General features: G+C 35.8%; 1 protein-coding gene across 10 annotated transcripts in view; it reads left to right on the top strand.

Annotated features, from left to right (window-relative positions):
• The window catches only part of LOC106066461 (probable 3',5'-cyclic phosphodiesterase pde-5), a 114,135-nt gene that overhangs the window by 67,657 nt on the left and 24,141 nt on the right, over window positions 1-22,337 (top strand). For 8 of the 10 annotated variants that reach the window (XM_056028500.1, XM_056028496.1, XM_056028502.1 and 5 more), the window contains 9 exons: window positions 6,056-6,232; window positions 8,698-8,741; window positions 12,308-12,419; window positions 13,930-13,979; window positions 14,793-14,821; window positions 16,263-16,368; window positions 16,521-16,608; window positions 17,681-17,739; window positions 20,116-20,166. In XM_056028500.1, the coding sequence (XP_055884475.1) occupies window positions 6,056-6,232; window positions 8,698-8,741; window positions 12,308-12,419; window positions 13,930-13,979; window positions 14,793-14,821; window positions 16,263-16,368; window positions 16,521-16,608; window positions 17,681-17,739; window positions 20,116-20,166 (716 nt within the window). The remainder of the gene's footprint in view (window positions 1-6,055; window positions 6,233-8,697; window positions 8,742-12,307; window positions 12,420-13,929; window positions 13,980-14,792; window positions 14,822-16,262; window positions 16,369-16,520; window positions 16,609-17,680; window positions 17,740-20,115; window positions 20,167-22,337) is intronic. The other 2 variants (XM_056028501.1, XM_056028504.1) reach the window with 1 other exon arrangement.

The raw sequence follows: 22,337 nt of genomic DNA, 5'->3' as shown, positions 1-22,337 counted from the left end.
AATATAGGCTAAACAAGAAAAACATTTTTAAAAATACTTTATATTAAGCGTACTTGAATCAATTAGTTCGGATCAGTCATGTAATTGAATGTGTAATAGATCTGGACTAACAATAACAAGGTTACAAGGACAGCACATTTCTTGTTGCATATTGGACACATTTTTACAAATACTCCTTCCATAGTACTGTTAGAGAATGGAATCGGTTGCCTGAATCAGCCAGGAAATGTAAGTAAGTCATTGATTAGTATGTATGACTAGATTGACCTAGGGACACGTAATCATCTTTGTTGAATTATCTGTATGTTATAAGATAAAGGGAAAACTAAAACATTTCTTTGGAAAAACATTTACATTTAAGATGCTGGTTGCATTTATGTTTTGTCCAATTTAAAATTATTAGTCACTGATAGCATTTATGACAAATTTAAAATTAGTCACTGGTAACAGCCTTTAAGACCAATAATAAGTTCATGTAGAAGAATGGAACCCTTAAAGTGAGACAAAGTGAGAAATTCCTATTCACTTGAACAATATGTAGATTTGCAAGTTTTTTTTATACATTTTTTGTTTTATAATTCTGACGTAAGGTCCAGCATACATCTTTGCAGAATTGTTCCTTTTATTAAACAAGGTTACAAAGACAGTTTGTGTGGAAACACAAACTCAAAATCGGCCCTTGAAGTGGTCTAACCAGGCAGGTAAACAGGCAGGTTTCACAAACATCAGAATAAAATTCTATCAAAGGCGAATGACAGAGAAGAATGGAGAAAGAAGGTTGACAGATCTTGTGTGGTGCCCCAATGGCCCAGCAGACCAATGGATAGGTGAAAGTGAACGTGAAGTTAGATGTGAACTTGGCCTAACTGATGTCTTATAATGAATATCTAATTCAGGCATGTCAAACTCATTAAGGTGTATGGGCCACATAAAATGATATGAGGGGCCGCAGCAAAATCAATTGCAAAACAGCCTACTAGTTTTATGTAAATTTGAAACATGGCATACCATCACAAAAGAGATACAAGACACCGATAGCAAAGACAAACAGACACAAAAACTCTATTGTTCCCCTGGCAATCAAATCATTAAATAGGAACAGTCTGATTTAAACTTTGTCACATGTAAATTATGAGTGAGTCTGGTGTGAATGTACACTTTGGTTTCTTATAGTTATAATGTTTTTTTGTTTGGTGTAATGCACAAATTGTAAGACAAATTTCCAAACGGACAATAAAGATTATTATTATTATACCCGTCCCTTAGATAAATTTGTAGTACTATTTGTAGTGGGAAGCGTGGTCGAGAGGCCAAGTGCGCTTGAACTTGGCTTGGCGTGGCTACCTAGAAGGGGGCTCGAGGTTCCACAGGCAGCACGGAAAACCAACTTCTAGATATCCCCTCCCCCCCCCCCCCACTGGTCCACAAATGAGATTGGACCAAAGCGTTCTGAGCATGCTATAAGCATGAAAGTAGCGCTATACAAAAGCTATAAGTATATATACTATTTGGTAATTAAAAATTACTGCGATTGCGCATTATTTTGTTTGTCCTGATGCTTGAATTATTTTCTAGGAAACACGTTGAAGTTTGCTACTGACACTTTCATGACTGATGACAAATTGTGTTTTTGTAGCTTTCATTTTGGAAAAGAACTGCTCACAGAGATCAGTGCTTGCAAACATATTCTAGCTGCAAATTTCCGCAATTCAACGTACCGTTCAGGTAAACTGTAAAATTTTGCCACAGCCAGTTCTATATACTTTGATTTCAACAAAGAATCAGACTGCTTTCTATCAGCTCTAGTTGCACATTACCAGCAGCAATTTCAGCAATGGAAATACAAACAACGAAAATTCTTGCTCGTATGAAACGAAGTGACGAAAACGGTCATTGAAAGCATCTACTAACGATTCCGGGTGTAGGACCAAATGTTGTAGCCGTATTTAATCTTTTTAGTTCTTGACACGTTGAGAAGTAAACAAGATTTGCTTTTCATATTTGGTTTATCCACAGTCATAATTTTGCTTGAAAACACTCCACATCATCACACGCAGTTGTGACAATTTTGTCTTTACTTTGAAGTTTCAAATTCAAGTCTTGCAGGTGACCAGTGAGATCAACTGCTAATGCCAAATCCTGAATTCATTCGTCAGTTTGGAAATGTTCAACAGGTTCACCTTTTATGTTCAGAAACTACAATTTCCTCACGCAGTGATAAAAATCTCTTCAATACTTTATGACAGGACAGCCAGCGGACTTCTGTGTAGTAGGGAACACTATAAAATTAATGTCCAATGTCATCCAGAAACATTGAAAATTGGCGATGATTTAAGCCACCGGCACGAATAAAATTGATAACCACTGAAACCTGTCTTATGACATGTTGAAACTGTAATTGTTGTGCGCAGAATGTTTCTTGGTGAATGATGCACTGAAAATGAGTAAATTTAAAGGATCATCAGACTCTCTTATTTTTGCAAGTAGCTTTGCATCAAAACCATTTCATTTCATGGTTGGTGCGCCATCCGTTGTTAGACTAGCTAGCTTTACCAAAGATAAATTGTACTGCAATATCAACTCCTGTAATTTCTCAAAAATATCCTGGCTTGTTATGGTGTTATGCATAGAACAGAACTCAAGAAGCTCCTCATGTATCTCAAAATACCTGTCACAGGCCTTTAGGAATATAGCCAACTGTGCTACACCCGTTACATCAGTTGACTCATCGAGAGCCAATGAAAAGAATTCAAAATCAGCTATTTTGTTCTTTAATTTTTCACGCAAGCGGACTGACATGCCATTCTTTCTATCTGCCACAGTGTTCCTAGTTAACGCTATTTCTTTGAATGCTTTCACTTTTTCTGGACAAATAACTTCCGCAGCTTTAACGCCACACTCCTTCATAAAATCACATTCACTAAATGATTTGCTATGGCTTGCAATAAAGTTTGATAAAATGTAGCTTGCTTTCACTTCAGACTCATTGTCATTGTTTAGCTCAACAAATACTATTTTTTAATTCAAGTAGCTTGTCATCTCTTATTTTCCAGCGTAATAGTTTAACATTACTTTGATAATGTTTAAGGTGACCAAGCGGGACCCATGCAAGGTGGTAGCGGGAGCCATGCAAGGTGGTAGCGGGACCCATGCAAGGTGGTAGCTGGACCCATGCAAGGTGGTAGCGGGACCCATGCAAGGTGGTAGCGGGACCCATGCAAGGTGGTAGCTGGACCCATGCAAGGTGGTAGCGGGACCCATGCAAGGTGGTAGCGGGACCCATGCAAGGTGGTAGCGGGACCCATGCAAGGTGGTAGCGGGACCCATGCAAGGTGGTAGCTGGACCCATGCAAGGTGGTAGCGGGACCCATGCAAGGTGGTAGCGGGACCCATGCAAGGTGGTAGCGGGACCCATGCAAGGTGGTAGCAAGGTGGTAGCGGGACCCATGCAAGGTGGTAGCGGGACCCATGCAAGGTGGTAGCGGGACCCATGCAAGGTGGTAGCAAGGTGGTAGCGGGACCCATGCAAGGTGGTAGCGGGACCCATGCAAGGTGGTAGCGGGACCCATGCAAGGTGGTAGCGGGACCCATGCAAGGTGGTAGCGGGACCCATGCAAGGTGGTAGCGGGACCCATGCAAGGTGGTAGCGGGACCCATGCAAGGTGGGCTGTTAAATAATGGATGAAGAATTGTATTTGTAAATTGAAGGCCATATGCTTGAGAAAATGGCAAGGAGTGAAACTGAATCATAAACTATCTGTATTGATGGAGGACCTTCAGATGACTTGAATGTGAATTTAAAGTATATATGTTAATGTATATGGTAGCAGTTTTTTTTTCACATTAAGAGATTCCCCATTCCAAGTGTTATATATTATTCATTTAGTAATTGAGCCTATTAGATTAGATCCTTTCAAAATCATCTAATAAATTATTCATATAGCAAACTACTTTCTATACAAAATTAAACATTACACAATGCTCTTGAAGAGAGATGTAATTGGATGCCCATCATGTGGCATATAATTTGTGGGCCGGTTTGTATAGAAATGCCCGGGCCGATTTTGACACCGAGTTCTCCATTGCGGCATCCTAATATAAAGGGCTTATACCACCACTTCAGTCAAGTGCTATTTCATTTCCTTGTTTGATATAGCAAAGAAAGTAATTTATTACCAATAGTTAATTAACTAATTGGTTAATATTTTTTTTTATTGATTCTTGTGTTGTCAGGTAAAAGAAATAATTGTGCAAAATTTCAGCTTGTTCCGAGGTTGGGTGTCGGAGAAATAGCGTGTACAAACTTTCGGCACAGACAGACACACAGACAGACAGATAGAGTGAGTTGATAAAGGCAAACGTTTTCAGTTAGGCATTATTGTGATAAATGTTTTCATTTATTATTGAACTAAGTTTAAACGTATGATTAACGAGCAGTATGCATATCTAAACTCTTCTTTCCTATCGTTGACATTTAATGCATGTCGTAACTGGGTCATGTAGAAAACATGTGAACTAATTGCAAGAACTATCGCTTGCATAGGTTTTAGGTTTTGTGTTCTAAATGTTTTAATTTGTTTTGTATGCTGTTGTTCGAAACAAAAAGCACTATCTAAATGTGTATTGACCAAGGCTATTGAAGAGCACGATGTCAAATGTCATGGATAGTCCAGCTGAATGTCTTCACAAACTGGCAGGTCACATTTGTCTTTACGTTCGGAATCTTTGTTTTGTTTGTTGCTATAGCACTGACATGTATCCTCTGCTAGGCATTGTTTCTCTAGTTGAAGAGAATAGGTTAATTTCAGCAATATTTCTATATGGAGTCAGCCCAGGTATTTGCTGTAGATTTCCACTCCCCGACCTTATAGTACTGAATTGTTACGTATGCCTGATTACTGCAGTTGAGTTGTCATGTATGCCTGGTTACTGAAGTACTTAGTAGTCAAAAATGCGAGGCTACTGCAATATTGAATTGTAACGTATTCCTGGTTACTGCAGTAGAGTTGTCACGTATGCCTGATTACTGCAGTTGAGTTGTCATGTATGCCTGGTTACTGAAGTACTTAGTAGTCAAAAATGCGAGGCTACTGCAGTATTGAATTGTAATGTATTCCTGGTTACTGCAGTAAAGTGTTGTCATGTGTTCTTGGTTACTGCGGTAAAGTGTTGTCATGTGTTCTTGGTTACTGCGGTAATGACCTATCTTGTGAACACCCAAGGGAGAATATGGCCGCAACCACATCTCTACACCAAACTCGGTCCTGAGCAGCTTTCTTTATTACTGCAGTAATGATTTAACATGTATTCTTGGTTATTGCAGTAATGAGTTGTCATGTATTGCTATTGTTAGTCAGCAGTGACTTTAGAGTAGATTCAGTGCTGCCTGATCACAATAAGAAAGTCAAAGCACAACTAGGCGACGACAATCACCTGCTTTTATTTCAGACTCCCTGTGAGAAATGAATGAAATATAAGGTGGCAGCACATTGGCATCAATACAATGATAGAGAACCCATTTACTCTCGCTATTAAGCGCACTTTTATGTGTACACCAATCAGTATTAAAAATGCTAATTTGTGTACACAAAAATGTCAATGTGTAAAAACAAATCAGTTAGAGTGGAATCTACATTGTAAAGCTATTTACAATTTCATTTAAACTGTAATTTTGTGTTAAAAATATTTAGAATATATGTACCTGTAGCAAAAGCATTTATTTGTAACGAGAGTCAACATTTCCTACTTGTTATGTGAGCGACATTAATTCTATGTTTTAGTGGGCATTATTCATAATTTTTTATGGTAAACTACATTATTCTTTAATTATATTCGAGCTGCATTGTTCATCTTCAGAATGAATATCCGATCTTTATTTTGTCCACAATTTTTAAATGTTGAAGGAAACTTTATATCAACTTTATCTAATAAGATCAACAAAATTGACCTTGTCTATGTTCCAAACTTATCTAATAAAGATAAACTAAACTGACTTTGTCTATGTTTCAGACTTATTTAATAAAGATAAACTATATTGACATTGTCTATGTTTCAGACTTATCTCCTGAAGTAGTCACACAGTACCTCAAACAGAACCCGGAAGTGCTTGACCACTACATCACTGACCACGTCAAGACGGACCGGATAGAAAGATGGCTACAAACCAAACCTCTTCCTTCCCAGTCCCGTCACATTTTAACTGGACATCAGTCTCCGGCACTAAGTGTCAACGGTAATGTACTCATCATACTAGAAGCAATGAAACATTTTCTAATCAATATAAAATTAAGCAATCAAATGAAAATGTTCTACTTAATGATACAAACAATATGCTATTATAAAGTATAGATATACGTTTAAATACATTTAATATTCCAATATATATATATATATATATATATATATATATATATATATATATATATATATATATATATATATATATAATTGTGAAGGAGCAAAAAGGACTATCGAAATGAAAATCATTGGTGTACAAAATGAACCACAGTGGCGATGTCACAGCCCCCTAGGGCGCCCCTGTGTTCACTATGCGTGCATTTGATATTGCATTGTTTACCCTAACCCTCTGAGGTCTCTGGGTCAAAAATGTATTAGCCCATAGTTTTATATATAGACTATTCTTCAACGCTTTTATTTTTTCAATAAGTAAATGAAGTTGTATGGTATTAAAAGCTGATGAGAAAATCAATAAAGAACAATCTTACATAAGTGTTAGGTAAGTCCTCATGTTTGTAGACTCAATTTAAAATATTTAGGATGGCATGGTCATCACCTTTACCCTTTTGGTAAGCAAATTGTAAAGGGTCCAACTTTCTACAAAGAATTACAGAAGGCATATTTCTTATTCCTTATGCTAGGACTAATTCAGGAAAGTGCTCCTTCTTCCATAGTGCCATTAGAGAATGGAATATGTTGCTGAATCAGCCAGGAAAACCAATACATTGATTTAATTCCCTACTTAACGACTAGATTGACATATGAATACGTGTAGGACGTAATTATCTTCTTTTAAGAGGCAGCGGTCTGTAATGTATAAGCTTAAGTAAAGAAACCTGTAGATAAAAGCAAGCGATACATTTCATTAAAATTCATAACTATCTCATAATGGTTGCTAGCCCGTTCAGCCACACGCCAGGCTATATTTAGAGTTATGTCTTCTCGTTGGGTTAATAGTATTCTTCCTAATTTAGTTGTTATGTCTTCTCGTTGGGTTAATAGTATTCTTCCTAATTTAGTTGTTATGTCGTCTCGTTGGGTTAATAGTATTCTTCCTAATTTAGTTGTTAGGTGTACTCGTTGGGTTAATAGTATTCTTCCTAATTTAGTTGTTATGTGTACTCGTTGGGTTAATAGTATTCTTCCTAATTTAGTTGTTATGTGTACTCGTTGGGTTAATAGTATTCTTCCTAATTTAGTTGTTAGGTGTACTCGTTGGGTTAATAGTATTCTTCCTAATTTAGTTGTTATGTGTACTCGTTGGGTTAATAGTATTCTTCCTAATTTAGTTGTTATGTGTACTCGTTGGGTTAATAGTATTCTTCCTAATTTAGTTGTTATGTGTACTCGTTGGGTTAATAGTATTCTTCCTAATTTAGTTGTTATGTCGTCTCGTTGGGTTAATAGTATTCTTCCTAATTTAGTTGTTATGTGTACTCGTTGGGTTAATAGTATTCTTCCTAATTTAGTTGTTAGGTGTACTCGTTGGGTTAATAGTATTCTTCCTAATTTAGTTGTTAGGTGTACTCGTTGGGTTAATAGTATTCTTCCTAATTTATCTGTAAACTCGTTTTCTTTCTGAAAAAAAAAAAAGGAAACATTCTTGAAATTAGTTTCTTGTAGTTCCGATATATCAGCATTTGTAGGTCAGTCATTCCTAACCGTTCCATACGCCATTTGTTCTACTAGTTAGGTGAACTACTGTACTAAGGTGGGACATCAGTATTGAAATAGTATGGAAATATTGATACACAAACAATACAAAAAGTAAAAGAAAAAACAAGTTTGAAGTTAAAAAAAAACACCTCCTTTTCCTCAATTTAGGCACTGAACTAAATAATACATCTCAAGAAATAATCATGTTCCACAAAGTGTTAGTGTAGTGTGACGAAACTCTCTACTTTAAGTTGAAGAAAAGCAAAACCTTACATCTTTTCAAGTTCTTTAATCCTTTACACAATCTCGTTCATACTAGCAGAAAAAAACAACAACAGCTTTATCCTTTTTTTATTTTCAATGTAAAAAACAAAGGAAAAAAAATAGGGCCCCTACCAGGGTCCAGGGGAGGTTGGGGTTAGTCTAACATTTCCTACGGCGTTCGAAACAATGTCGGTTATAATTCGGCCAAAAGGTTTCTATTACTTGAAATACCCTGCCATAGACCTACATGCAAAAAGACGCCTTGCTATTACCTTTATATGTTCCGTTTGTAATGAAAACGTTGCGTTGGTTTCATAAAAAAAAAAAAAAAAAAAGAGTTTACACTTTGATGATTAGAACGTGAGTCTTGCCTTTCCTGACATCTCGAACTTACTACGACTTCAGAGCGAGTGCTTCCTTCGAGCCTTCCGAGTTACATGAGTTGACTAGGAGAACAGAATGCAGTATTAGAAATTGTTGAATAAATATGCATGAGTTCTGTATCGTCTAAATATTATTTAGATCTATTTTATTTTCCAGGAGAGTATCCTGAAGAAAAGAGAGTGGCTTTATCAAAATGGAAAGTAAGTTATTGGTTTCAAACCTTTTAACGTGCTGTTTTTCGGCATTCGGCGTAGTTGTAAGTGATGTACTTATGTAGTTGTAGGTGGTATACTTATGTAGTTGTAGGTGGTATACTTATGAAGTTGTAGGTGGTATACTTATGAAGTTATAGGTGGTATACTTATGTAGTTGTAGGTGGTATACTTATGTAGTTGTAGGTGGTATACTTATGAAGTTGTAGGTGGTATACTTATGTAGTTGTAGGTGCTGTACTTATGAAGTTGTAGGCGGTATACTTATGTAGTTGTAGGTGCTGTACTTATGTAGTTGTAGGTGGTATACTTATGTAGTTGTAGGTGGTATACTTATGTAGTTGTAGGTGGTATACTTATGTAGTTGTAGGTGGAATACGTATGTAGTTGTAGGTGGTATACTTATGTAGTTGTAGGTGTTGTACTTATGTAGTTGTAAGTGATGTACTTATGTAGTTGTAAGTGATGTACTTATGTAGTTGTAAGTGATGTACTTATGTAGTTGTAAGTGATGTACTTATGAAGTTGTAGGTGGTATACTTATGTAGTTGTAGGTGGTACACTTATGTAGTTGTAGGTGGTATACTTATGTAGTTGTAAGTGATGTACTTATGTAGTTGTAGGTGGTATACTTATAAAGTTGTAGGTGTTGTACTTATGTAGTTGTAGGTGGAATACTTATGTAGTTGTAAGTGGTGTACTTATGTAGTTGTAGGTGGTATACTTATGTAGTTGTAAGTGATGTACTTATGTATTTGTAGGTAGTATACTTATGTAGTTGTAAGTGATGTACTTATGTAGTTGTAGGTGGTATACTTATGTAGTTGTAGGTATTGCACTTATGTAGTTGTAGGTTGTATACTTATGAAGTTGTAGGTGTTGTACTTATGTAGTTGTAGGTGGTATACTTATGTAGTTGTAGGTGCTGTACTTATGTAGTTGTAGGTGCTGTACTTATGTAGTTGTAGGTGGTATACTTATGTAGTTGTAGGTGCTGTACTTATGTAGTTGTAGGTTATATACTTATGAAGTTGTAAGTGATGTACTTATGTAGTTGTAAGTGATGTACTTATGTAGTTGTAGGTGATATACGTATGTAGTTGTAGGTGTTGTACTTATGTAGTTGTAGGTGTTGTACTTATGTAGTTGTAAGTGATGTACTTATGTAGTTGTAATTGATATACTTATGTAGTTGTAGGTAATATACTTATGTAGTTGTAGGTGCTGTACTTATGTAGTTGTAGGTGGTATACTTATGAAGTTGTAAGTGATGTACTTATGTAGTTGTAGGTGGTATACTTATGAAGTTGTAGGTGGTATACCTATGAAGTTGTAGGTGGTATACTTATGTAGTTGTAAGTGATGTACTTATGAAGTTTTAGGTGGTATACTTATGAAGCTGTAGGTGTTGTACTTATGTAGTTGTAGGTGGTATACTTATGAAGTTGTAGGTGGTATACTTATGAAGTTGTAGGTGGTATACTTATGAAGTTGTAGGTTATATACTTATGTAGTTGTAAGTGATGTACTTATGTAGTTGTAAGTGATGTACTTATGTAGTTGTAGGTGGTATACTTATGTAGTTGTAGGTGATATACGTATGTAGTTGTAGGTGTTGTACTTATGTAGTTGTAGGTGTTGTACTTATGTAGTTGTAGGTGGTATACTTATGTAGTTGTAGGTGATATACTTATGTAGTTGTAGGTGTTGTACTTATGTAGTTGTAGGTGTTGTACTTATGTAGTTGTAGGTGGTATACTTATGTATTTGTAGGTGCTGTACTTATGTAGTTGTAGGTGGTATACTTATGAAGTTGTAGGTGGTATACTTATGTAGTTGTAAGTGATGTAGTTATGAAGTTTTAGGTGGTATACACTTGAAGTTGTAGGTGTTGTACTTATGTAGTTGTAGGTGGTATACTTATGAAGTTGTAGGTGGTATACTTATAAAGTTGTAGGTGCTGTACTTGTGTAGTTGTAGGTGGTATACTTATGTAGTTGTAGGTGGTATACTTATGTAGCTGTAGGTGGTATACTTATGAAGTTGTAGGTGGTATACTTATGAAGTTGTAGGTGTTGTACTTATGTAGTTGTAAGTGATGTACTTATGTAGTTGTAAGTGATGTATTTATGAAGTTTTAGGTGGTATACTTATGAAGTTGTAGGTGGTATACTTATGAAGTTGTAGGTGATATACTTATGTAGTTGTAGGTGTTGTACTTATGTAGTTGTAGGTGGTATACTTATGAAGTTGTAGTTGCTGTACTTGTGTAGTTGTAGGTGGTATACTTATGAAGTTGTGGGTGCTGTACTTATGTAATTGTAGTTATGTACTTATGTAGTTGTAGGTTTATTACTTACGTAGTTTGAGGTAGTGTACTTATGTAGTTCTAGGTGATCTACTTATGGTTATGGAGTTTAAAAACGAGTGATTTGGTCTCCATATTTACAGCAGCACACATAGCCCTAATAATGATTTTAAATTGATTAAAACAAGATTACAGCTATGAGTGTGATTGAGTTGTAAGTTTGTTTGTGAATGCGAATGGCCTCTCTTGGGCCACCAACCTACTTGTTAAAGATGTTTTATAAATCGGGCATAAATGCAGTTAAGTTTCTTCTGGTTCAATGAATATGTAATTTAATTAAGAGCAGTCAGAGCAAACACTGTCATAACATCTTCACAAGGCTACAATAAAAAGTGCACAATCTATAGAAGATAGTAGATCACATAGACATTCTGTTGACTTCAAGTGCTATTTACTTAATGTAGTGTAGTGTAGATCGTATAGTCATTCTGTTGACTACTGTGTTATTTACTTAATGTAGTGTAGTGTAGATCACATAGACATTCTGTTGACTACAAGTGCTATTTACGTAATGTAGTGTAGTGTAGATCGTATAGTCATTCTGTTGACTACTGTGCTATTTACGTAATGTAGTGTAGTGTAGATCGTATAGTCATTCTGTTGACTACTGTGTTATTTACTTAATGTAGTGTAGTGTAGATCACATAGTCATTCTGCTGACTACTGTGCTATTTACTTAATGTAGTGTAGTGTAGAACACATAGACATTTTATTGACTACTGTGCTATTTACTTAATGTAGTGTAGTGTAGATCGTATAGTCATTCTGTTGACTACTGTGCTATTTACTTAATGTAGTGTAGTGTAGATCACATAGTCATTCTGTTGACTACAAGTGCTATTTACGTAATGTAGTGTAGTGTAGATCGTATAGACATTCTCTTGACTACAAGTTCTATTTACTTAATGTAGTGTAGTGTAGATCACATAGTCATTCTGTTGACTACAAGTGCTATTTACTTAATGTAGTGTAGTGTAGATCGTATAGACATTCTGTTGACTACAAGTGCTATTTGCTTAATGTAGTGTAGTGTAGATCACATAGTCATTCTGTTGACTACAAGTGCTATTTACTTAATGTAGTGTAGTGTAGACCGCATAGACATTCTGTTGACTACAAGTGCTATTTACTTATTGTAGTGTATAGTTGAAACCTAACTAGTACCACAACTTAATTCCTCGAACAGACCAGACTACAGACTAGTAAAGGGAGAGTACTTCAGGAGCTCTCCAAAGAGTTTCATCATACCAATGGCAAGGTGATGGTCTTGCTGGAACTGTCAGCCTGTGTTGCATCAGGTCAGTCACACTCAAATGAATTACTCGTCCATTTTCTGTTCTGCCTTGGCAGAGCCTCGAGTAAACCTCTAGCTCTTGTATCTCTTACTTCCGTCTTTTTGTGTGTGTGTCTAATGTTTTGTTTTCCATTTAACCCTCTATGCCGGACACCCAAAGTCGGTACCCCGACAAAAAAGTGCCCGACAAAATAGCGCCGACAAAATAGCGCGAACAAAATAGCGCGAACAAAATAGCGCCGACAAAATAGCGCGAACAAAATAGCGCCGACAAAATAGCGCGGAAAAAATATTTTTCATTCAATTTGCAAAAAAATCTTTAGATATTGTAAAATAGGAATAGAGAATTTTTTTTTTTAAATGTTATCATTATTTGTCAGTCATTTTGCAGGAAATACTTTGGATATCTTAAAATAAAAATATGTAAACATTATGCTAGAATTATAATAAGCTAAAATGAATCATTTCAAAATATATCATTTATTTAAATTCCAAAAGTGCACTTCAAAAACATGTAAAGATACTTCCATACTTGTCAGATTTACACAGAGTTTAAGAAAACAAAACTGCTGATTTTTGTCATGGAAAGTAATGTACCATAACGAGAGGAAGGAGCGGGGGGGGGGGGTTGTTATATTCTTGTCTCATGAAAAGTGTGCTTGGGAGAGAAGGGAAGTTGATTGAGGCCTACAATCCAAATGGACACTCCTGAACTTTGATATCTATGTGATGGTGTTAGGCAATAGTAAAATTAATGATTGTTTTGGTCAGTCACTGCCTGAGATGAAACAAACATTTGGCGGTATAAGAAATGTGATCGCCACCTTAACTAATCCTGACACACTTAAGTTTGCCAACGTTGGGTCAAGGACACCATTGTTTGATCAAAGAGAGATGTGCAGATAATCAAAATTTCTGATTATGCTATAACACACATGTGTAACACACATCATCATATACCTAACATTTGAAAGGAGTCACCACATTTCAAAATCATATTTTGTTTTAGCAAGTTAGGCATTTTAAACATTGTTGAAAAAGGAGAATGAGATAACATTTTCAAATACTCTCTTTCTCTGCAAATATGGCATACTTTCAGATCTATTAATGTTGAAGAAGATAGAGACCTCCACAAAAAATGATGCCCAGGACCTTCACTTACTAAAATCGGTACTTTTATACACATTATATATAAGTCTGCGCTTTTTTGTCTTGCGCTATTTTGTCGGGAAATTAAGCGCTATTTTGTATTTTTTATAAACAATATTGTTTCAGCCTAGTCTAACTAAAATATAATAGTATTTTTTGTTAATATTATTATTGGTCTTGTTTAGCGCGTTTTTAATGCTCCGCAATTTCAATGCGCTGTAGTCCAGTTACTTTAGTGAACATGGGAGGGAAATGGCTATTTGAAAGATGGTTTCCTCGTGGCAGCAATTTATTTGAAATATCTTTTTTTAACCATTAAAGTTTTAGCTTAACGTTATTTAATTATTATTATTTTGAATTTCCAGCAATCACTTCAGATTCGTACAGTTTGTACTCATGTGATTTGGAAAAAAAGGTAAATAAATAGATCGGAATAGAATTTCAGTTAGGCATAGATAAGTTCTATTCATATATAGATCAGTTCTATTCATATATAGATCAGTTCTATTCATATATAGATCAGTTCTATTCATATATAGATCAGTTCTATTCATATATAGATCAGTTCTATTCAAGTGAAAACGAAATTTTAATTCAGCAACGAGGAACTAATTTCTCAAAAAATACAAAATGCCATAGCCCGATTACTTTAATTGTCTTTAAAGAAATCCATAAATTTTCTCATTATGCGAATGTTAGAAAAATTAAACTGTTGCAAACCACTTATAAAAATCAATTCTTAAAAAAAATTCTATTGCTACAACTGTTCGCTTCAAAAAGCAAAATATCAATTTTAGCGGCCCCTAAAAAGGAAAAAGACGCTACTAGTTTTGTGTGGCTTGTCTGTCCGTCCGTCCGTCCCGTTTAGATCTCAGAAACTAGAAGAGAAAATGAAAATTGAACATCATGATATTTTAGATCATTCAAAGTTCTGATGCAACGGCTCCTTTTTTCTTTTCCGAAAGTGAACCATCTAATTTTTGAAATTATATATGCAAGCAGATTTTTCAAAACATTACACCACTTTTCAATGAAAAACTTCAGGGGAGGTAACTTTTTTAAAAGGTTCATGGACTTCATTAATAACTTAAGCTTCATTCATAGATTCGCGCATTGGTACAAAAAAAATTTTTTTCTTCTTTCGTATAATTATTTATTCTTATAATAATTATCAAGTCTGTTGACGATCAAAACAACTCAAATAATTTTCTTATATTTTCTTGTCCAGGAGATGGCTAGGCTATCCAAAACTGAGCAGTATGTATATTTATTTTTTGCCATTAGTATAGACTCGTAGAGTATAAAATATAGAGACATAATTGCAATATTCACACAGTTGGTTTCTAATTCTCAAACAAATTTGGTTATGCTAAAATTAGCAAAATCTGCAAAACTTGGCGATTTAGGGATAAAAACTAGATATCTCAAAACAGTAGGCCTTCTTTATGTTTACTATACAGAATTTGATCCTTGTTTTTCATTTATTTATTACTAGACATATGTTACCCGCGACCCGCGGGTCTTTATTTGCGCATTACTTTCGATATAGTCACTGAGAGTGTTTTGTAAACAATTAAACGAAATAATAATGTAATAAGTAAAGCGAATGTGTCAATGTAAAAATAGCTAATAGGCTTAAATCCATTTTTTTTAAAATTAAAACATTTGCTTTTGAATAATCTAGTGGATTGGATTTAGATGTATGTTAAACGTAGCTAATGATCCTTTCACGTTATTTCTCTTTCGCTACGAAAATAAAATTAGGTTTGCGAAAATGGGTTTACCCGAAGTCGATACATTCTTATCTATTAAAAACGAAAAGAGCGATAGCTTTGTTAAATGAATGGGATTATAAAGTGAACAATTAAACGAAATTATATTTAGTACGCGATTCATGAATGAATATAGATCTAGGCCTATCTCAACTCGGCTTCGCAGCTTTCGTAGGTGAATGTAGCTTTAGAAAACCAAATTTGAATGTTTATTTGATCAAAATATGAAATGAATGGACTTTAATTAATATGTTTATGTGTTAAAGTATAAAACTATCTGTGCGAAGAGAAGTTTTATCATCTTAGAGTTGAATTAGAGTTTTAGATCTAGGGATGGGATTATAAAGTAAACAATTAAACGAATTAATATTTAGTACGCGATTCATTACGGAATTGTCTAATGAAAGAATGTTCGTCAGGAAATCTGTAATCACAGATATAAGGAACTAATTAATGTAAAAAATGCTTTTGAAACACAAAATTGAAGGTTAATTTTATTATATAATGAAATCAATGGATCTTCTTTTGTCTTTTCATGTGTCAAAGTAAAAAACTATCTGCGCAAAGTGTATTTCTTAAAATTAGATCTAGGTCTAAATCCTTTCTATCTTTTCTCATGTCAACATTGTAGACATGGCCTAGATCCATAAAATACTATAGCTGTAATAGAGTCGGACAACTATTTTTTTTGAGGGTCTTAAGTTTGTTTTAGGGCTACAATACATACACTACGGTCTAAGTTGGTACCCAAGGAACATTCCTGCCTAGTTTTATCAAGATTGGTCAAGCGGTTTTGATGTCTATAAGTAACATACATACATACATACTCCACACATTCTACTTTATAATATAGATATGCCTATTTGACTACTATTGTCTTATATTTCATTGAAATAATTTCTTATAACAATGTATGACGTCATCAGGGGAGATGTGGTGATAGGACCTAAGGAGCCAATAACTCTTGGTACTTCATTTTCGGCCCATGTAGCACTAACAAGGGAGGCACGACGTGAGAGCCATTTATCTGGGGTGAGATTTGTTTTTTTTTTCATTTGAAGAGTTGTTTTAAAATATTCATTCCAATGAACTCTACGTTTCAAACCAAACACCACAAGTATGAATCCAAAGTTAAGCTTTGTCCTAGCAATGAAATTCATATTATGGTGTTTTCATTATTACAGGAGAGACGCGATGCCCTAACTGTTAGTGACAATACAGCAGACTCTCTCATGGCTCTGCCTATTCTAGATGATGCAGAAAAATGTTTTGGTAAGTTCAGTCCGCTATGACCTAGTATGTAACAAAATTTACTTTGACACTATCAGTTAAGTCGTTTCATGTGCTTACAAATTCTATGTGATTTATTAGCGGCCCCCGAAAGGGGAAAAGACGCTATTAGTTTTGTGCGAAATGTCTGTCCGTCCGTCCCGTTTAGATCTCGTAAACTAGAAAAGATATTGAAAATCCGACATCGCAATATTTTAGACCATTCAAAGTTCTGATGCAACGGCTACTTTTTTTTTCTGAAAGCGAAAAATCTAATTTTTAAAATCAGTTATGCAAGAAGCTTTTTAAAGAGAAAAAGCTAATTAGTAGGCATTATAAGTTAGACCAAAATTAACACGAAAGGTAATCTTGTAAACGTCGTTTTCGCGCACATTTATTTTATTGCGAGATTGTTTTTTTTTTTTTTATTCTGAGCATTCGAATAAGAGATTGAGCCTTTTCAAAACAATTATATCAATTATAAGACTTCAGTTAGGCCAGGAGAGGCGCGGTAGCTGAGCGGTAAAGCGCTTGGCTTCCGAACCGGGGGCCCCGGGTTCGAATCCTGGTGAAGACTGGGATTTTCAACTTCGGAATCCTTAGGCGCCTCTGAGTCCATCCAGCTCCACTTGGGTACCTGATATTAGTTGGGGAAAAGTAAAGGCGGTTGGTCGTTGTGCTGGCTACATGACAACCTCGTTAACCGTAGGCCACAAAAACAGATGAACTTTACATCATCTGCCCTATAGACCACAAGGTCTGAAAGGGGAACTAGTTAGGCCAGATTCACATCTAACTTTGCATTCACTTGCACCTATCCTTTGATCTGCTGTACCGTTGGGGAACTACACAAGATTTGTCAACCTTCTTTCTCCATTCTTATCTCTCATTTGTCTTTGATATAATTTCATTTGGATGTTCTTTCTGAAAATATTGAAGCCTGCGTGGGTGGACCCCTTCGGGGGCCGATTTTGAATTTGTGTTTCGACACAAACTATCTTTGTAATCTTGTTTTGATTCATGGTTTTGAACTTTTTGCTTCAAAAATTTTCATTTTATTATTTGATCTCCATAGGAGTTGTAGAGTTTTACAGACTAGCCAAGTCAAGTCATTTTACTGAGGAGGAGGAAGAGGTAACACTTGCATTTATTCATAATTTAAACTTAGAGAGGCAGAGAGGGGGCAATGAGAGAGAGAGAGAGAGAGAGAGAGAGAGGTTTAGGTTTACCTCTATTATACACGACTTAGAGAGAGAGAGAGAGGGTTTAGGTTTATCTTTATTATACACGACTTAGAGAGAGAGAGAGAGGTTTAGGTTTATCTTTATTATACACGACTTTGAGAGAGAGAGAGAGAGGTTTAGGTTTATCTTTATTATACACGACTTTGAGAGAGAGAGAGAGAGGTTTAGGTTTATCTTTATTATACACGACTTTGAGAGAGAGAGAGAGAGGTTTAGGTTTATCTTTATTATACACGACTTAGAGAGAGAGAGAGAGGTTTAGGTTTATCTTTATTATACACGACTTAGAGAGAGAGAGAGAGGTTTAGGTTTATCTTTATTATACACGACTTAGAGAGAGAGAGAGAGAGAGAGAGGTTTAGGTTTATCTTTATTATACAAGACTTAGAGAGAGAGAGAGGTTTAGGTTTATCTTTATTATACACGACTTTGAGAGAGAGAGAGAGGTTTAGGTTTATCTTTATTATACACGACTTTGAGAGAGAGAGAGAGAGGTTTAGGTTTATCTTTATTATACACGACTTTGAGAGAGAGAGAGAGAGGTTTAGGTTTATCTTTATTATACACGACTTAGAGAGAGAGAGAGAGAGGTTTAGGTTTATCTTTATTATACACGACTTTGAGAGAGAGAGAGGTTTAGGTTTATCTTTATTATACACGACTTTGAGAGAGAGAGAGAGAGGTTTAGGTTTATCTTTATTATACACAACTTTGAGAGAGAGAGAGAGAGGTTTAGGTTTATCTTTATTATACACGACTTAGAGAGAGAGAGAGAGGTTTAGGTTTATCTTTATTATACACGACTTAGAGAGAGAGAGAGGTTTAGGTTTACCTCTATTATACACGACTTAGAGAGAGAGAGAGAGAGAGGTTTAGGTTTATCTTTATTATACACGACTTAGAGAGAGAGAGAGAGAGGTTTAGGTTTATCTTTATTATACACGACTTTGAGAGAGAGAGAGAGGTTTAGGTTTATCTTTATTATACACGACTTAGAGAGAGAGAGAGAGAGGTTTAGGTTTATCTTTATTATACACGACTTTGAGAGAGAGAGAGAGAGAGAGGTTTAGGTTTATCTTTATTATACACGACTTTGAGAGAGAGAGAGAGAGGTTTAGGTTTATCTTTATTATACACTACTTTGAGAGAGAGAGAGAGAGGTTTAGGTTTATCTTTATTATACACGACTTAGAGAGAGAGAGAGAGAGGTTTAGGTTTATCTTTATTATACACGACTTAGAGAGAGAGAGAGAGAGGTTTAGGTTTATCTTTATTATACACGACTTAGAGAGAGAGAGAGAGGTTTAGGTTTATCTTTATTATACACGACTTAGAGAGAGAGAGAGAGAGGTTTAGGTTTATCTTTATTATACACGACTTAGAGAGAGAGAGAGAGGTTTAGGTTTATCTTTATTTATAGAGAAAGAGAGAGAAGTTTAGGTTTATCTTTATTATACACTACTTAGAGAGAGAGAGGTTTATGTTTATCTCTATTGTACACGACTTAGAGAGAGAGAGAGAGAGAGAGAGAGGTTTAGGTTTATCTTTATTATACACGACTTAGAGAGAGAGAGAGAGGTTTAGGTTTATCTTTATTATACACGACTTAGAGAGAGAGAGAGAGGTTTAGGTTTATCTTTATTATACACGACTTAGAGAGAGAGAGAGAGGTTTAGGTTTATCTTTATTATACACGACTTAGAGAGAGAGAGAGAGAAGTTTAGGTTTATCTTTATTTATAGAGAAAGAGAGAGAAGTTTAGGTTTATCTTTATTATACACTACTTAGAGAGAGAGAGGTTTATGTTTATCTCTATTGTACACGACTTAGAGAGAGAGAGAGAGAGAGAGGTTTAGGTTTACTTCTATTATACACGACTTAGAGAAAGAGAGAGAGAGAGAGAGAGAGAGAGACAGGTTCAGTTTTATCTTTATTATATAAGAGATAGAGAGGTGAAAGTTTATCTCTATTTCACAAGACTTAGAGAGAGAGATAGAGAGAGAAAGAGAGAGGGGTTTAGCTAGATGTCTAATAATCTTAAGAAAAAGTTCTATTCTTACTCATCTCCAATGTCTGGTGATTTCTGAAATGATTTTCTTTAACTATACCTTCTAATGTTATGTCCATCTGTCCAGTAAGTAACTTTGAGCAATATGTCTGTTTCTAATGCTGTTTGGACAATTCATGTTCTACTATTGTTATGCAGTTGTTTGTGTTGTCCTCACTGTCTTGTTGGGTTTCTAATGTCCAATGTTGATCCCCCCAGGTGGCAACACTTATGTTACAATGGTATGACATGCTGGTCGATTATGTTGAGGTAAAGATTCTAGCCACACATAGGCGCTGACACTAACCCCAGTAGAGCCTTCACTGTACTTAGCTTTGCTAGCATGACCTTAGAATGAACACTACCTCCCCTCCATTCCATCCTCAGCCCAACCTTCTCCCCATTCAATAATGATTTAACATTGCTTGTTACTAGTAGGAGAAACACAGGGGCGTCTTTGTACAATAAATAGAAGTAGTTTACTTTGGCAATTGGTTTTCAAAAGAAACATATTTGTATCTAATGAAACTTTAGACATTTGTAGATGGAAATGTCAAAAACTCTCAGACTAATTTTGTCTAGTTGACGTCTCTGTTTTCTTTTTTCTAAACTAATAACTGCTAAAAATTTTCCCAAAGTGAGAATATTTATCTCAAGTAGTGTAGAGCTTGGCTATTTGTTACTAACACTGTGAATGGACATTTGGTACTAACAAATGGAGAACATTTAGTATTGTTTATAAACATAATGTAACAGTAACAGACACACAGGAAGGAGCTGGGAAGGCTGTCACGTTTTTATTACGTTTGTTTGACTTGAAGATCTTTATTAGATAAAATTGTGACATATGCAGGTTCGGAGGTGCCTTAATTATAGTTCAAACACTTTAATAATCAACGAAGTAACAAAGTGCTGATATGTTTTTCTAGAGTTTTAATTAATTTAAACTTGAACTTGAAACAATAAATGTATGTACAAAGATATATAAAGCAGATACAGGATTCAGTAAAAATGATCAATAAAATGATTTACTATTTACTTTAAATAAGCGACTTCTTAAGTCTAACTTTCTAGCTCTCTCTCTCTCTTTCTCTCTCTCTTTCTCTCTCTCTCTCTCTTTCTCTCTCTCTCTCTCTCTCTTTCTCTCTCTCTCTCTCTTTCTCTCTCTCTCTCTCTCTCTCTCTCTCTCTTTCTCTCTCTCTCTCTCTTTCTCTCTCTCTCTCTCTTTCTCTCTCTCTTTCTCTCTCTCTCTCTCTTTCTCTCTCTCTCTCTCTCTCTCTCTCTTTCTCTCTCTCTCTTTCTCTCTCTCTCTCTCTCTCTCTCTCTGCCGTGCCAAGCTACTACTCCTCCTTTTATACCTCTCCTTAGAATCAAGAACCGTGACATCTTAGTGTACCAATCCTTGACCCGTTTACATTGATTTGCCTTTTAGTTTTTTTTAATTTAACCTACGTTAATTATGTTTCCCTGATGTAGCCTTGAACTAAGTTTTAATCGGCGTCTTTCTGGCATCTAAGCGAGCGTGGTAACGCGTGACCCGATTTGAGCTAATTAAAACTGTCCTCATTTTGTGAACAATGAGGTGTCACTAGGGACGTGACAACGGCATTAGAAACTAGAGAATGGATATTTAGTACTAACAAATGGAGAACATCTAGCATAAACATAATGTTACAGTATTAGACACACAGGAAGGAGATGGGAAGGCATTAGAAACTAGCAAGAGACCGTGGAGAGTGACGTGTTTTTACTGAAGCCCAAGAGACCGTGGAGAGTGACGTGTTTTTACTGAAGCCCAAGAGGCCTTGGAGAGTGACGTGTTTTTACTGAAGCCCAAGAGAACGTGGAGAGTGACGTGTTTTTACTGAAGCCCAAGAGACTGTGGAGAGTGACGTGTTTTTACTGAAGCCCAAGAGGCCTTGGAGGGTGACGTGTTTTTACTGAAGCCCAAGAGGCCTTGGAGAGTGACGTGTTTTTACTGAAGCCCAAGAGGCCTTGGAGAGTGACGTGTTTTTACTGAAGCCCAAGAGACTGTGAAGAGTGACGTGTTTTTACTGTAGCCCAAGAGACTGTGAAGAGTGACGTGTTTTTACTGTAGCCCAAGAGACTGTGAAGAGTGACGTGTTTTTACTGAAGCCCAAGAGACTGTCAAGAGTGACGTGTTTTGACTGAAGCCCAAGAGACTGTGAAGAGTGACGTGTTTTGACTGAAGCCCAAGAGACTGTGAAGAGTGACGTGTTTTGACTGAAGCCCAAGAGACTGTGAAGAGTGACGTGTTTTGACTGAAGCCCAAGAGACTGTGAAGAGTGACGTGTTTTTACTGAAGCCCAAGAGACTGTGAAGAGTGACGTGTTTTTACTGAAGCCCAAGAGACTGTGAAGAGTGACGTGTTTTTACTGAAGCCCAAGAGACTGTGAAGAGTGACGTGTTTTTACTGAAGC

Source organism: Biomphalaria glabrata, chromosome 5 (assembly GCF_947242115.1).
Source record: "Biomphalaria glabrata chromosome 5, xgBioGlab47.1, whole genome shotgun sequence".
NCBI classification, from domain to species: domain Eukaryota; kingdom Metazoa; phylum Mollusca; class Gastropoda; family Planorbidae; genus Biomphalaria; species Biomphalaria glabrata.
This window is presented reverse-complemented; position numbering and strand designations above follow the sequence as displayed.